The following is a 16,258-nucleotide window of genomic DNA, read 5'->3' on the forward strand; positions in this document are numbered from 1 at the left end:
CAGAAACATGTATAAGGTATAGGGCAGTATGCAGATATCTTGATGATGGCCTTATCAGGGATTGGGGGTCATCAATGATGAACTGCATGAAAATATTCATGGTAGGAATCCTTGCCCAGTCTAGTATAAATTTGCTAGTTTTGGTCCGAAAACATGTCTAGGTAGTGACTTGTGTATCTTGTTTTATGATGCTTGTTAAACATTCTAACTTGAGTGGAAGTTTTTTTTTTTTTTTTTTTTTCATGTTGTCTTGTAAGTCTCTTGCACTAAACCAGTAGCTGGTTGTATTATTTTTAATAATGGTATTTGTAATAATTTGTTGACTGGTATTTCTGCACTAAATTTATTAGTTCAAATTTTATTGCAACCGTTAAAATTTGCAATCAAACTAAGTAATTGTTGCTTGACAAAGCATTGAAATTGATATAATGGCAAAATGTATTACATTGACTTCAACTATTGCTTTTCCTTTTTCGTGTACAGTTGATTTTGAAAGTTGTCTTGCATACAAATTATTTTTGTAATAGTTTTCTAAATTGATGTGGTTGCTTTATGGTTGGATTATACAATTGTTACAATTTTATAGACTTAAGTTAATTTTGCATAAATATGTGGGGTTGTTTTTTTGTGTTTTTGTTACCCCTCATGGCGTTGTGACTTGTTTCACTTCAAAACTTCTACGAACATGCTTTATATCGTTTAGGCTCAAGTCCTAACAAGTTGCATTGTGATTAACTTTTAATTTGTGAAACTAGCATACCAAGTGCAGATTTTGTACTCGTAGAGCAAAAAATTTACCACCGAAAATCTTCAGTTTTACTTTTGTCATTTCGATCTATCACTGTGTTTTCTTGAAGTGCGTTGTCTGGTTTTAACTGCTTTTTGAAGGAATCATTTGTAGTTTAACAGGAAATTAATTTTGTATTGCTTTGAAAAGATAGTAATATAGTTCTGATGTAATATTGAACCTTTTTTGTGTTTTTTGAATGAAAAGGATTGTGGTTGGTGATAAAGGCACAATGACTGTAGCTTTAATCGTTAGATTTTTCATTGCCCTAGAGCTATTGGGTCAGGTTTAGGAAGATTTGATAAACGGTGTCGTTTTTAAAGCACAGAATGCAGGAGTTTCTAATGCATTTTAAAATACAACTTCTGTTGCCGTTTAGGGAGATTCACCCTCTCTAATTTTCCAGGTGATCGTTATCACCACCCAGTGGTTACCGGAATAGAGGGGACGTTTTTCCAATGGGAGCTACTGGTTCTGGTGACTACCAGAGATTTAATTTTGAAGGAATTTCCTTTCTAATTCTGTTGTGGCTATGGAAAACAAATGGCAGAAGAAATCCTGGCGGGGGTTATAACCTTCGCTGTATTCAAAATGAAACACACATTTTGCTTTCATTTCTACTTTAAAATCTACTGCATGAGTCGAGTATGATTGAGGTACAAAAAAATGTTTAATGCAAATGTCTTTACACTGCTCTTATCATTTTTTTTTTTATAATTTTTTTCCTTTTGGCTTGGCATCTGTGCTAAGAATTTTGAGGAATAGCCAAGTTTAGCATCTTGGTTCTGCACTCAACAAACTTTTTATACCGTACATTCATAAAGTATTCAGCCCCCCTTCACTTATTTTGCAGCCTGATACTGCAGTTTTAAATTTTTTTTTGTTTTTCTTTCTCATCAATGTACGCTTGGTACTCTATAATAACAAAGTGAAAAACAAATTTTGAAAATGTCAGTGAATTTATTAAAAATAAAAAACGGAAATATCCATTGTACTTAAAGTGGAGTGCCACTTAAGTGGGAGCTCCGCTTATCTGCCTTCTCCCGCCCCGCCCCCCCCACCACATTTGGCACCTTTCGTGGGGGGAAGAGGGGAAAAGGGTACCTGTTTAACATCCTTTGTAATAGGAATGTTGCATGACAGGTCTTCTTTATGGAGAGATATGCCACATCTCTCCTCCAGGCTGGAAAGCATGAGGTGAAAACGATGGCACGGGAGAGCCCAGAGAACCACCGGGGGGTGAACAACAGATCACCAGATGTTCATGGAAGTGAATGAAAATAGATAATTGTCTGTTTTACCATAGGAATGCATAGATCTGGGCGATTTTCTCCAAAAAATATCTTGATTCACGATCCGAATTTAGTTTATTTTTTATTTTATTTTTTGATGGACATCGTGCTGGTCCTGAGGAGCTGCGGGCAGGAGTTTTTAGGCGAGGTGGCATCTGGCCTTGTGGACTAGGCCAATGCCGTGGGCTCGCCTAAAAACTCCTGCCTGCAGCTCCTCAGGACCGGTGCAGCGTCAGCGATGGTCCTGGTGAAAAAAAAACAAAAAAACGATTTGCTGAAATTTTTAATCGATTTGACCTCTCAACTCGATTCAAGATTTAAATCGATTTTTTTTTTTTTTCTTTTCCCCCAGCTCTGTTTTTCATCTGTCAACGGATGGATGAATAACGGACAAACTACATATGTGTGAAAGGGGCCTTAATGGCACCTGCAGGCATCATCCCAGTATAACCACTTGAAGACATAACAAAATTGAAAAAAGTGAATGGGGTCTATGTACTTTATGAATGCACTGTGCATGTGTGAGCACAAGTGATCTTGTATAAAAATGCTGTTGTGCATATGATTGATTGAATAGGAAATTGCACCAGTTTTACTGCTATATGCTATAACATCTTGACCATAATATATGCTGTTGCAGGTTGAGATGCATTTATTTTTATTTTGTTTAAGGATTCTTATGACACTTGACACTACTTTTGTAGTTGCTTCATACTAATCTGTTCCACTGGGAATAGAATATCTAGATACTAGATAGGGAGTGAAGTCATGCAAGTAGCTTATCAATTTGTTTGAAGAATGACACATGCTCAGTTGTATTTTACCTAATCGGACTTTGCATGACTTATTTTATACGTTCTATTTTTAGTGTTTTTTTTTTTTTTCCCATCAAACTCAGCATTGCTGACTTGGTTCAATCCTTTTTCTAGGCAGTTTGTTAGTGTTGTGTCCTCTAACTGAAAGTTTTCTCAATCTAGTCACATTGATCGCTATACATCCCAATTTATAGGTGTATAGGCGTATTTTATATATATTTTTTTAGTTATAGACCATAATTCAAAATGTAAATGACATGGCATTTTTTAATGCATTGTTAGAATATATTTGAATTTGTGTTTGTGTGTCTGATTACTGATACACCCAATGTGTTTTGAACTTTGAGTAGAATGGAAGGTCTTTGTTCTGAAAACAATTTTTCCCACTGTATTTTCTGATGGGAGTATATTTAATAAAATGTTTCTTTGGATGCAGAATGCATTATCTGAGAATGTAATATGTTGATATTCATGCTTGCCTTAATTCATTTTTTTGCAGTCCATAAAGATTTTTTTAGTTGCCCACAGGATTGACTTCCAGGCTGGTTAAGAAAATAATATCCAATTAATCGCAGGTAAGATTCTAGATTAACTATATTTAAACAAAATGCACTAATGGTTACCCAACTTCTGATGCTTGATTTGCAAAGTGAGATTTTCAGAACTGTAGGCTATATAAATGCATTAGCATGTAATTCACCTTGGTACTTGTATTTCATTTTTATTTGATTTTATTTTTTGTATAGCTTGAAAAACTATTTTGTGGGGCTTTTTTTTTTTTTATTTTTTTTCTTTTTTATTTCTTAGCTCAGCCCTATTTAACCACTTCAGCCCTGGAAGGTTTTACCACCTCCTAATGACCAGACCATTTTTTTGCAATACGGCACTGCACCGCTTTAACTGACAATTGCGACACTGTACATAAACAGAATTGATGTCCTCTTCCCCCCCCCCCCCCCCCCCCCACAAATGGAGCTTCCTTTTGGTGGTATTTGATCACCTCTGCAGTTTTTATTTTTTTGCACTATAAACAAAAAAAGCAGACCATTTTTAAACTAGTAATGGCGATGATCCGTGATTTTTTGCGCGACTGTGACATTGTGGCGGACAGATCAGACACTTGACCTTTTTTGGGACCATTGACATTACTTCAGTGATCAGAGCTAAAAAATGGCCATTAATTACTATATAAATGACACTGGCAGGGAAGGGGTTAACACTAGGGTGTGATCAAGGGGTTAAGCATTCCCTGGGAGGTGTTTCTAACTGTGGGTGGAGTGTACTGACTGAAAGCAGAGAGAGATAGCTGTTTCTGATCACTAAAAACAGACGATCTCTCTCTATTCCGTGCGCCTGCTATAGCTGTTAAAGGGACCGACTTTCAGCTACGGTGATTTGCGCAGTCGAGCCAACCTGCTGCAGTATAACTGGCAGCTGGTCGGCAAGCGGTTAAAAACAAAAAAAACAAACCTATAGTTCTTTGGACCTCAGACATGTTTGCATGTCTGCTTTCTTTTCTTTTTCCTTTTAAGCCTGTGGTTGCTTTCATATGCTCTTAGTGCTGCAACCAATGATTATTTTCATAATCAATTAGTTGGCCTATTTTTATTTTTTTTTGATCAGATTAAAATCCCCAAGTGTGGTGTATAATTCTGCAAAGTTAAAAAAACAAAACACAATTCTTGAATATCTGTATGCAGTGGTGAATATATAACCAGCTATATGGTTGGGGAACAAAATACCTAATCCGTTCTGACAATAACGAGAGATATACCGTGTGTGTGTGTATATAATGGAGGCTGAATCTGGTACGTATCATCAGACTCGGATCACAATTTTTATCCAAAGAAAAAAAATAAACCCTAAATACTATGCAGATTGTCGGGCAGGACTGTAAATTCAATATTATGTGTGATTGCCTCGATATCCACAAAGGATGTCGGTACTTGTAGTTGATTCATTCACAGAACTCAGTGAATGATTCGGCCATGTAGGCGGAGCTCCACACATCCATGCTCCTTTTTGAAAGAAAAAAAAAAGTGGCACATGGGGAATTTCTCCCTACACTGCTGTTTATACAGAGGGCTCGGATCATGGAGAGGCTACAGGATCGGGAACATGTTACATGTTCAACCCTAAAAACTGCTAGAACATGTAACCTGAAACCCGAAAGTGAACGTATCCTTTAATACTTTAATTCTTTTGCTGGCAGAGCCGTTTTTGCGTGTTATTCCACCCCCCCATTTTTTTCCATCGTTTTGGGTGAGATGGTTATAAAAACCCCAAAACGTATACCGTATTTAATGGTGTATAAACACGCACTCCAATGTTAGGAGGGACGTTTAAAGAAAAAAACAAAAACAAAACACATTTTAAATAAAGGACTTTAAAGCAAAATTAGGGTACCCTCTCATCAATGCACCCTGCCCATATGCAGCCTCTAAATTGACCAACAATGCAGCCTCACCTTTCCCATCATTGCAGCCTCACCAGTGTTGGATTATCCCTGCTGTCTCTGAGGGAAGAGGAGCGAGCGCCGCTGAATTACACAGAGCAGCGATCTCCTGTGTACCCCGTGCTCCTTCACAGCCACGCCTCCTGGCCCTGTTCATAAGATAGACAGAACAGAGGCCAGAAGGCGTGGCTGTGAGTGACGGAGTGCTGGGTACACAGGAGATTGTGGCTCTGTAATTCAGCGGCGCTCGCTCCTCTTCCCTCAGGCAGCAGCGATTGGCGTATTTAAAACACGCACCCATGATTTTCCCCTTAAGGGGAAAAAAGTGTGTGTTTATATGTCAATTTAAATATGGTATTTTCTGAAAGCAGACATCCTAGAAACTAAAATGTTTTTATGTTGCCTCGAAGGTCTTGGGTTTGTGCTTAAAGCGGGAGTCCACCGGGACTCCGCGTTTTTTTTTTTTTTAAAAGCCAGCAGCTACAAATACTGCAGCTGCTGACTTTTAAAATAGTGACACTTACCTGTCCAGCGCGCCCGCGATGTCGGCACCCGAAGCCGATCTCTAGATCGTCTGTAAGGTCCTGCCGCCGCCATCTTGGGTATGGGAATCAGGAAATGGAGCCTTTCGGCTTAATTTCCCGGTTCCCTACTGCGCATGCGCGAATCGCGCTGCGCAATAAGGACGGTCCCCGCTGCCTCTGGGATCTGTGTGTTTCCCAGCAGGCAGCGGGGCACTTGCGGAAAGGGGCGTAATCTACGCCCCTTTCCGCAGAGAGCTATCCCGGAAGTGGGTGCAGAATACCTGTACTGTACAGGTGTCTGCACCCCCCCCTCCCCCCTGAAAGGTGCCAATTGTGGCGCCGGAGGGGGGGAGGGTTCCGATGAGCGGAGGTCCACTTTAGGGTGGACCTCCGCTTTAAGTGTAGCAGAAAATGGGGACCCAAAAGGGACATCATACAGATCACTTCCGGATCAGGAACAAGATCCTCTACCTGGCAGCACCTGCTATGCCAGTTCTCGGCCATCAGATGGGCAAGTGGAGGCTGGGGCGTATGAAAGAATTTGGGTGACAGCGCAGCCTCTTGAATGCTTCCATCTGACAAGCAAAACCTTGCTGCTTGTAACAAAGCATAAAATGTACATTCATGTTCAGTACACTAGACTAGTTTTTGCAGACCTGGGGCCCCTTCACACCTCTGCTTTGTAGAAATGCTGGTTTTAAAGTACAAGTTAGCACAGTGCACAATATCGCTCAATGGTGGTGCTTTAGCAGCCCTTATAAATAAACTGGCTTCATTTACAACACACATTAATTTGCTTCTACTTACCGCCTTGGTTTTCGGATTTTATACTATCCTGGTCTGACTTACCGAGATCTCTGCTTTGCGGCACACATGGTGTTACCCATCTACATGTTGGAATTTATTAATTCATACATGTTTGCAATCTTCATTAAATCTTGCATGGGTAAATTACAGGTTCATTAAAAATGTAAAGTAAAATTGTCCCAAATACTATAAGATTTGGTTTGCAAGCAGTTTTGACAGGTGTATGAGTACTAGAAAGCATTGCAACGTGTGACAGGTCACCAAAGGTAATTAGAAATTCAAAACTCCACTCAAATGTTTACCCTTTGTTGCGCTCCATTCACATCTTTGTTGGGTAGCCCATTAACCATGCACCATGCGTTTTTTGTGCACATACAACTGGGCATGAGAAGTGTACAAAAGTGCCTGCCCCTTTTTGAAAATCGATATGTGCCAAGGCACAGTACTTTCTTTATGCATTTTGGTGCACGCTTTAGCAAGATGCATGGAGGTGCCATATTAATTGATGGGACTGTAGCAAAAATTGGATAGGTGTCCACCTATAGGTGGTGTATAACCCACATAGTAATTATTATGGCTGCTCTGTGTCCAGTGATATGCAAGAAAGGGCTGCACTATTCTGTGCATTGTGGCAAAACATGCAATTTTTGCACTCATTCCCTCCAATGTAGAAGCATTAATGTATCCTAAGTGCAGAAGAGCCTTGCCGTAAGCGGTGACATCATCGCCGGCTCAGCCATTCATATTGCTGAAGTCGGCAAACCTGGAAGAACGGGCAGGTAAAGGTGGAAGAACCTTCAGCAGTGAAAGCGTGCTGATGGAGGGCTTAGTTTTCAGATAAGTCTGTCATGATGTGATAGTATGTTAGAAATCATGTGGGTTCAGCTCAATCCAGCAATGCAAATCGTGTGGGTTCCTGCACAGATATCTATTGAAATCTCACCCGAAGTCGCCAAAAGTAGTAAAGGAACTACTTTTGGGACTCTGGTGCTATTGCCAGCAAATTGCTTGCCAAATCAAACCAATGTGAATCTAGGCTTAATGATGTGGCACAGTGGTTTGAATGGGCCCCATAAATCATAAAGGTGTCAGTATGCCAACCACATTGAAAAATGATTTTCCCTTTAAAGTAATACATTGCCAGAAATTTCTGCCCTGGGAAAAAGACAGGTTGGCGGTAGAAACCCTTTTCTCCTCCCCCCTTCACACGTTGCCTGCTCTGCTACCATCTGATATATTGATCATATGGATCTAAATTTCTATCCAAGACACAGGTCCTAGAATTGGTCTGACCTGTTCCACCCAAATACCTCCCCCTTCCCCATTAAAACTATTTCCATTTACTTCCAATACCTAGTTAGGAAATTGCCAAGCTCCTTCCTTTTCTTTCTTCCTTTTTTTTTTTTCCTGAAAAGATAATTGCAGATGCTGACTTTTGTAATCTAATAACCCACAAATTAAAAATAGGTGTATTGATTACTTGTAAGGCACATACAAATTATAATAGTATATAAATTATTTTATTACATAAAACCAACAAAAGGTAATTGAATATACAGTATACATTAAAAAGTACACCAACAGGTATATATACTACCAGTATTGATGCTATATCGTATCATTCATTTGAACAGAAACACCCTACGCGTTTCGGAGCTTGGAAAAGCGTGTCCTTCTTCAGGGATGTGTGGATACAATGTTTCTGTAGAATAATACTGTTAACATATATGACAATAGCCGCTGGGCACCATTTGATAAATGAACAAACAATTGTACAGGACCATATGGGTATATTTGACTCCGCCAATGCTCGAGGTATATGCCCCAGTCTATCTCTATTCAATAAAGTGTTGTAGAGATCCTGCAGGAGTGGTGTGAAAACAGGTCTGCAGTCCCCTATTGGGGAAGATTTTTTTCATATGAACTGGGACTTTTATAGTTGTTTTACCCAGAACAACACTTCACCATAAGGAGTTATGGGAGAAGATGAGAGGTCCGTCCAGCCGGCGTCCTGCAAATAAGGTCTGACCTTATTTGCAGGACGCCGGCTGGACGGACCTCTCATCTTCTCCCATAACTCCATATGGTGAAGTGTTGTTCTGGGTAAAACAACTATAAAAGTCCCAGTTCATATGAAAAAAATCTTCCCCAATAGGGGACTGCAGACCTGTTTTCACACCACTCCTGCAGGATCTCTACAACACTTTATTGAATAGAGATAGACTGGGGCATATACCTCGAGCATTGGCGGAGTCAAATATACCCATATGGTCCTGTACAATTGTTTGTTCTTTTATCAAATGGTGCCCAGCGGCTATTGCCATATATGTTAACAGTATTATTCTACAGAAACATTGTATCCACACACCCCTGAAGAAGGACACGCTTTTCCAAGCTCAGAAACGCATAGGGTGTTTCTGTTCAAATGAATGATACGATATAGCATCAATACTGGTTGTATATATACATGTTGGTGTACTTTTTAATGTATACTGTATATTCAATTACCTTTTGTTGGTTTTATGTAATAAAATAATTTATATACTATTATAATTTGTACGTGCCTTAAAAGTCCACCCCCAGGGGACCCCCTCTTCTTTGTTGTGATGTTTTAGGATGTGGCACAACAAATTTACGTGACCCTGTCATACCCTCTCTTTTGTTTATTGATTACTTGTAAGCAGTTTGAGGAAAATTAATGGCACGCTCATTATGGTTTTATCATATATTGTATTACGGTAAGAAAAATGCTTAAGGCCTAAGTTTAGTCTTTCATAAAAAAAAAAAAAAAAACAGGAGCCAATACTTATTATCACTGTGAAGGGTCTGTTGTGCTGATAAGCTGCTTGTTTGGTTGAAATCTGAGGTACTCATTAACAGACTGTACTATGGCTCCTATCAATGCAGAGTGATCTATGAATAGAGGACAAGTGGGTGATTGAAAGGTCTGCCTCCTCCATTCATAGAAGCTATAATGCAGCTTCTATAAATGAAGAGGGGGTGAAAAAAAGCATAGTTGTCACTCTTGACATGTGCCTGCCATAGACTGCTTGGCTCTATTACCCCCTGCTGCCCTAAAAGATAAACACTGCTGGGCTATGAGGTTTAGAGGTTTTTGGGTAAAACCAGCAGCAGCCATCAGCAGAAGGGACACTCCACATTGATGTTAAGTGCTGTCCCTTGAACTTTTTTTTTTTTTTGACTATAACAATTTTATTTTAACCTTGTATTGATATCCACCCCCCCCCCCCCATATGTCATTTTGATTGATTCATCATTTATTATCTATTTTGGGTTTGCCTGGACATCCATCATGTTCATTGTCTGTTGAAATGATATTCGTATTTTAAAACTTCTCTGCACACAAGCTATAACTGCAGTGTGCACAATTTAGACTGAAGGTATATTTGTACAATTTAAGTCTGATGTGGACATTGCCTTTTTTCATCTGCAGGTGTTTGTTATTACAGTTCAACATGGCTGTGGTCATCCGTTTGCAAGGTCTGCCTATAGTGGCTGGGACCATGGACATTCGTCACTTCTTCTCTGGATTAACCATTCCTGATGGTGGAGTACATATTGTAGGGGGTGAACAGGGTGAGGCGTTCATCGTCTTTGCCACTGATGAAGATGCACGACTTGGCATGATGCGCACAGGTGGCACAATCAAAGGGTCAAAAGTTTCATTGTTGTTGAGCAGTAAGACTGAAATGCAGAACATGATTGAACTTAGCCGTAGGCGTTTTGAAACTGCTAATGTTGATCTTCCACCTGCAAGTTCCAACCGCCCTGGACCTCCACCTAATCCAGCAATGAGCAGCGGTAGCTCTGTAATGAACCGGGTCAGTTTGCCAACAACTGTACCTAATTTTAGTAGCCCTTCCACAAGTACAGTTTCTACAGTTACCACTGTACATGATAGCACTAAGAATGTTGCAACTTTTTCTACTGCCAATATTGGAAATGCTCCACCGAATTTAGGTGGGGCGTTTTGCAATCCAACATTTACATCTCCTATGCCCAGTGTTGCGCCTCAGCTGCCAACTGTACCACCACCCCCAATTCCTCCAATGCCAACAATGCCCACACTGCCACCAATGCCTTCCATACCTCCTATACCTGTACCCCCTCCTGTATCTTCATTACCTCCAGTGCCACCTGTCCCTCCAATACCACCTGTTCCACCAGTCCCACCCATCAATGCTCTCCCTCCACTGTCTGGAATGCCACCTTTGAACCCACCTCCAGTAGGAGTTGGACCTTTGCCTACAGGAATGAATGGTTCTGGTTCACAAATGAGTAATATGAATCCACTGTTTCTTGGTCCTGTAAATCCAATGCCTTTGGGTTCTCAGAATGCAGTCAAACAACATCCTCCCCCTTTGAATCATGATGATCCATATGTATCGATTCATGACTTGCCTATTCCGGTGTCAGAAGGCGATATCAGGGAGTTCCTTCATGGTTTACGTGTAGATGGGGTGCTTATTATTAAAGATGCCATGGGTCGCTTCACTGGTAGCGCAATGGTAAAACTCCTAACACCTCATGACACGTTTGAAGCTTTGAAACGGAATAGAATGATGATAGGGCAGCGTTTTGTTGAAGTCACCCCAGCATCTGAGAGACAGTGGGTGATGTCTGGTGGGAACCTTGTCAAAATTGGTCCAGGTCTCCATGGACCCTCACATATTATGCAGCAGTCACATACCAGATCTAAATCTCCCAGCATTCGGCAGCGTTCAAGGTCAAGATCCCCCCATGAGCATGGTTTTTGTGTTTTTTTGAAAGGGCTACCCTATGAGGCAGAAAACAAGCATATCATTGATTTCTTTAAAAATCTGGACATTATTGAAGACAGTATCTACATAGCTTATGGACCCAATGGAAAAGCATCTGGTGAAGGTTTTCTGGAATTTAGAAATGAGGCAGATTATAAAATTGCACTGAACAAGCATAAGCAATATATGGGCAATCGTTTTATTCAAGTTCACCCAGTCAATAAGAGCCAAATGGTTGAAAAGATAGACTCGCTTAGGAAAAAAATACAGAGTTTCAATTACATGGACCATAAAGATGTCCTCCTTGATATGGGGTTGGAGAAGCATGTACCTAGGTTGTGGGCACATCTTTCAAATCTACCTTATAACATCGGTAGAAAGGATGTATTTCAATTCTTTCATTTAGAAGGCATTGGAGTTGAGGAAAACGGTGTACAAATCCTGATAGATAACAGTGGTCAAGGCTTAGGACAGGCTATTGTTCAGTTCAGGAGTGAAGATGATGCTCGTAAATCTGAGCGCTTAAATCGCAAGAAGCTTAATGGGAGAGATGCTTTTGTGCGTATAATAAATAATGAAGAGAGGAAAGAAATTGAGAACAATCCTCCTATTCAAGGGAGAAAGGGTTTTAAAATGCAAAATTATAGCAATTCTCCACCCGACACAATGAGAGGAAGTGCAGATGAATTTGCTTTCTTGAGTAGTAACCTGAAAGACAACAATGGTCCAAATTTTCCTTTTTCTAGTAAATTCAGTGGACAAAGTAGTAATTTTGGTCCGCCTGGTCCACCACCCGGAATGGGGAGTGGTTTTGGAGATACAAGGCCACAACCACCAGGGTCTTCTAACGTACCAAATTCACCACTTGATCCCCCAGGATTTGGTAGTGGCCAAGGTAATTTCAATGTTCCTCCGTCTAGTTTTGGAAACGGACCGCCACCTTTTGGAAGTGGTCCATCCGGTACAAATCCACCTCCTAACTTTAACACGGCACCTCCAAACTTAAGTGGTCCTGGGGTTTTGAATGCTCCTCCAGGGTTTGGGCCAGGAAATCTGCAAATTGGTGGTCCTCCAGGCTTTGGGTCTGGGTCTGGAAAGCCAGGTCCCACAGTAATAAGAATTCAGAATATGCCTTTTACAGTTTCTGTAGATGAAATTTTGGATTTTTTTTATGGTTACCAATTGATACCTGGCTCTGTGTGTTTAAAATATAGTGATAAGGGTATGCCTACCGGTGAAGCCCTGGTGGCATTTGAATCCCGTGATGAAGCGATGGCAGCTGTGGTGGAATTAAATGATCGGCCAATAGGCGCAAGGAAAGTTAAGCTTGCTTTGGGTTAGATTATTGAAGTTGGGGGTGAACAAGATGTTATAAACTGTGACTGACACATACTTTTAGTTTACTTGAGCATATTGCTTCGCGTTGTATTGTTTTGCATGGTGCCCTATGTGTATTGAACAACTGCTTAAACAAATTGCTTTGGTCAAATGTAACATTAGGGGTGCTTTTATTTTATTTTTTTTTTTTTTTTTTTTTTTCCTCTCTCCCTTTTTGACAGTGTTATTTTGACAGGGCACACATGAATAAAATTATGTTGTGTTCTGTACTTTTGTTTTCCAAATGAAGCTAGTAAATTTGGTGTCCTTCAGATTTGTACAAAGTTTTGCATTGTGTTTTTTTTTTCATTTGAATCTGGTATTCCCGGTCAAAGGCATTATGGGGAGAATTTTCTATTATGTTTTATAGCTCCTTTTTGTTGATGTGATATAACTTTTTGCCACCACCTTTTTGAAGGAAATTTGTGAATACATATGCATTCTTTCCCTTTCATAGCGAGGGAAAAAGGGGTTTCATATTGCTCTTTGGCTACACAACATTGTAAAGCTGAGTACTCTCGGAATACAATAGCACAGCAGGTAAGATCGCCTCACCAACATCGTTTGTACGGCGATCTTCTTCTTTTTTTTTTATTTTTTTTATTTTTTCCAGCTGTACCCAGCTTAAAGAGGGATTCCACCAAAAAAAAAATATTAAAAGCCAGCAGCTATAAATACTACAGCTGCTGACTTTTAATAAATGGACACTCACCTGTCCCGGGTTCCAGCGATGCCGGGGCCGATCGATCGCTCGGCTCTCGGCTGCTGTCGCCACCATTCTAGGTGAGGGAATCAGGAAGTGAAGCGAATCGGCTTCACTTCCCGGTTCCCTACTGCGCATGCGCGAGCCGCGCCGCGCAATAGGAAATCTCTGCGCTGTCACTGAGACCCGTGTGTGTCCCAGCAGACAGCGCGGCAGGACAGGAAATGGCGTAGACTCCCACGGGAGTCTATGCCCGGAAGTGGGTGAAAATACCTGTCTTTGACAGGTATCTCCACCCCCCTCCCCCCTGAAAGGTGTCAATTGTGACACCGGAGGGGGGGGGATCCGATCAGCGGAGGTTCCACTTTAGGGTGGAATCCCGCTTTAAGTCACTAACCTGAAATCGGTAGGCAAATGAGAAACCCCAACCTTACTGGTTACATACTTATTGAGTCCTTTAAATTTTCAGAAGTGGCAAATTAAATTTTCTAAATCAAATTTTTTTTTTAACCAACTGGTACTTTAATCAGTGATATTAAAGATGTCCAATAGTGCATTTTTTATAGCAAGACTTCATCTTTACTGCTTTAAAGATGCTGTAATATCTTTAATTGCCTCTTTTTACTGGTCCTTGTCAAAATTATCAACAATTTTGTATATCTGTGTCTAAATTAATTTTAAGAAGTAGACTTGTACCACTGGTTAGTGAAAATCTGAGCCGGTGGCAAAGCTTTCATTTTCTTTTTGGTTTTGTTAATTTACGATTTGTACAATCTGTTTCTTTTGGAGAGATGGCAGTGCAGAAACTGAACATTGTTTTGTTCATTGACTAAATGCTGAAAGAAAAAGGTGGTTGCTCTGCAGATTTTCCTTTCTCCTTCCTTGCTTTTGTGTCTGTTTCCTGTAATGCTTTCATCAATCCACATGGATGTGCTACCCCAAGTTTTTCGGCATCTGAATGCTGACTGTACATAATTTATGTTCTCTGTTAATAAAATGTATGCTAATGTTGATGTTCAACTTGAATTTTTATACTTTATATGATGTGATTTGGGGTTTTCTTTTGTCCCAGATAAATATCAGACATTGGGTATAATAGTGTGGAAATTGCCTAATTAAAACACTACGGTTGTACAGTTTGTAGAAGCACTGCCGTGCTCCATTAGTTTGATTCACGAGAAGCAATTTTCATATGAGAAATGTAAATAATACAGTAGCGTTTCCCTCATTTTTACAAAGCATTTTGTGATGCATGCTTTGATTTGCGTTGCCCAGCTTTGTAATTCTGTCTGTTTGTTTTTAAAGCAGCCATGACTAAAGCTTGTAAAATTTAAGCCTTACCAAAGTACATGTGTATCTAGAACAGATTAGAATTATTTCTTTTTTTCTTTACTGTTATATTTACAATTGTAATAGCTCAGCTTTTGTTTTGGCTACAACATTTTCACACTTTCATGAAAATGTATTTTCGTAATGGTTTGTCTTTAAATGTTAAAGAAATAAAAAAAAAAAAAAAAAATTGTTGATTCTATGCATTTTAAAAGCATTAAATAAAATGTGTTTTGTCCTTTTGATGTTTTACATTTTAGTGTACGACTGCTTGGTAAGCAAAGGGAAAACATTAGTTTTGCGGTTTTTATTTTGTTAGTATTTTAAAACCTTGAGCAGGCTTGCTGAGCTTTGCATTTTGAACTGTAAAGCCAGTGTTCAAATGCGGATCATGCTTAAGTCTTTTTTTTCCGTTTTTTGGTTTCCAGAAACCTATATTGCTAATATATTGGCTTTGTTGTTTTCCTTCACAAATGCATGGTTGTATTGCTTTACAGGATGAGTTACAAGGCATTAGCTAAAAATCTGGTTATTACATATAATGTGTTGGCATTAAGACACTAAATATCCATCAGAATACATTCTTTTTTTTTTTTTTCTTTTAAATGTTGCAATGTCATATTTAGGCTAAATTGAGTGTGGTTATTTACATGCTGATAAATATAACATGGATGGCTTGTTACTAAACCCATAACGTGCAGCCCACCAGAAGAGGAGTACCTTTTCTCAGCTGATGTCTTTCAAGCTAAGCATAACATCAGTGGGTTTGTGCGAGGACTTCGACACATCGTTTTCTGTTCATGTGAGAATGGGTATTTCAATTATTATTATTTTTTATGCCTGTTTGTTGTTTTGTGTCCTTTTTTTAACATTTTAAACTGCACAACAGGGTTGCATTGACCTCATCACACCACATTGTCATTTCTGCCTCTTTTTTTTGGTGGTGTTACATTCTTGGGGCTTAATATTGAAATGTGATTGTCTTGCCAACCAGATGCTTGCTTCATTTGATTTAGCAAGCCTACAGGAGGGAAACGTGCCATATTGCAACTTTGTCATTTTGAGGTCCAAAGTAACATGATGTATGCTTGCCTTCTTGGTGGCCTTTAAAACTCCACTATAATGCTGATCTCTAGTTGCTGCAGGAATCAGATTTTTCTGGATGTGTTATGGAACTGCTCCACTGCTGAACGCTGTAGTTCCTCCCGCTGGCTCCTGTGTACCTATAGGACTGGTTTCTTAACTCCAGTCCTCAAGATGCCCCAACAGGTCATGTTTTCAGGATTTCCCTCAGATGAAACGGCTGTGGTAACTTACAGTGAAACTGATCAAATCACCTGTGCAAAATATTGGCGAGTCTGAAAAACATGACCTGTTGGGCACCTTGA

The 16,258-nt window shown here is 39.8% G+C and overlaps 2 protein-coding genes across 2 annotated transcripts in view; both read left to right on the plus strand.

Moving 5' to 3' along the window:
* Positions 1–14,561, plus strand: part of NFS1 (NFS1 cysteine desulfurase) — a 73,109-nt gene extending 58,548 nt beyond the window's left edge. The window contains exon 14 of the transcript XR_013263484.1: positions 13,462–14,561. The gene's annotated coding sequence lies outside the window, so the exon portion shown is untranslated. The remainder of the gene's footprint in view (positions 1–13,461) is intronic.
* The window catches only part of RBM12 (RNA binding motif protein 12), a 21,958-nt gene extending 7,397 nt beyond the window's left edge, over positions 1–14,561 (plus strand). Inside the window, exons 2-3 of the mRNA XM_077459011.1 lie at positions 3,394–3,469; positions 10,135–14,561. Of these exons, the coding sequence (XP_077315137.1) occupies positions 10,157–12,802 (2,646 nt within the window). The 5' untranslated portion in view covers positions 3,394–3,469; positions 10,135–10,156 and the 3' untranslated portion in view covers positions 12,803–14,561. The remainder of the gene's footprint in view (positions 1–3,393; positions 3,470–10,134) is intronic.
* Positions 14,562–16,258: the final 1,697 nt, after the last annotated feature.

The sequence above is a fragment of the Lithobates pipiens genome, unplaced genomic scaffold (genome assembly GCF_037356315.1).
Source record: "Lithobates pipiens isolate NorthernLeopardFrog02 unplaced genomic scaffold, aLitPip1_a1.2 Scaffold_28, whole genome shotgun sequence".
Lineage (NCBI taxonomy): Eukaryota > Metazoa > Chordata > Amphibia > Anura > Ranidae > Lithobates > Lithobates pipiens.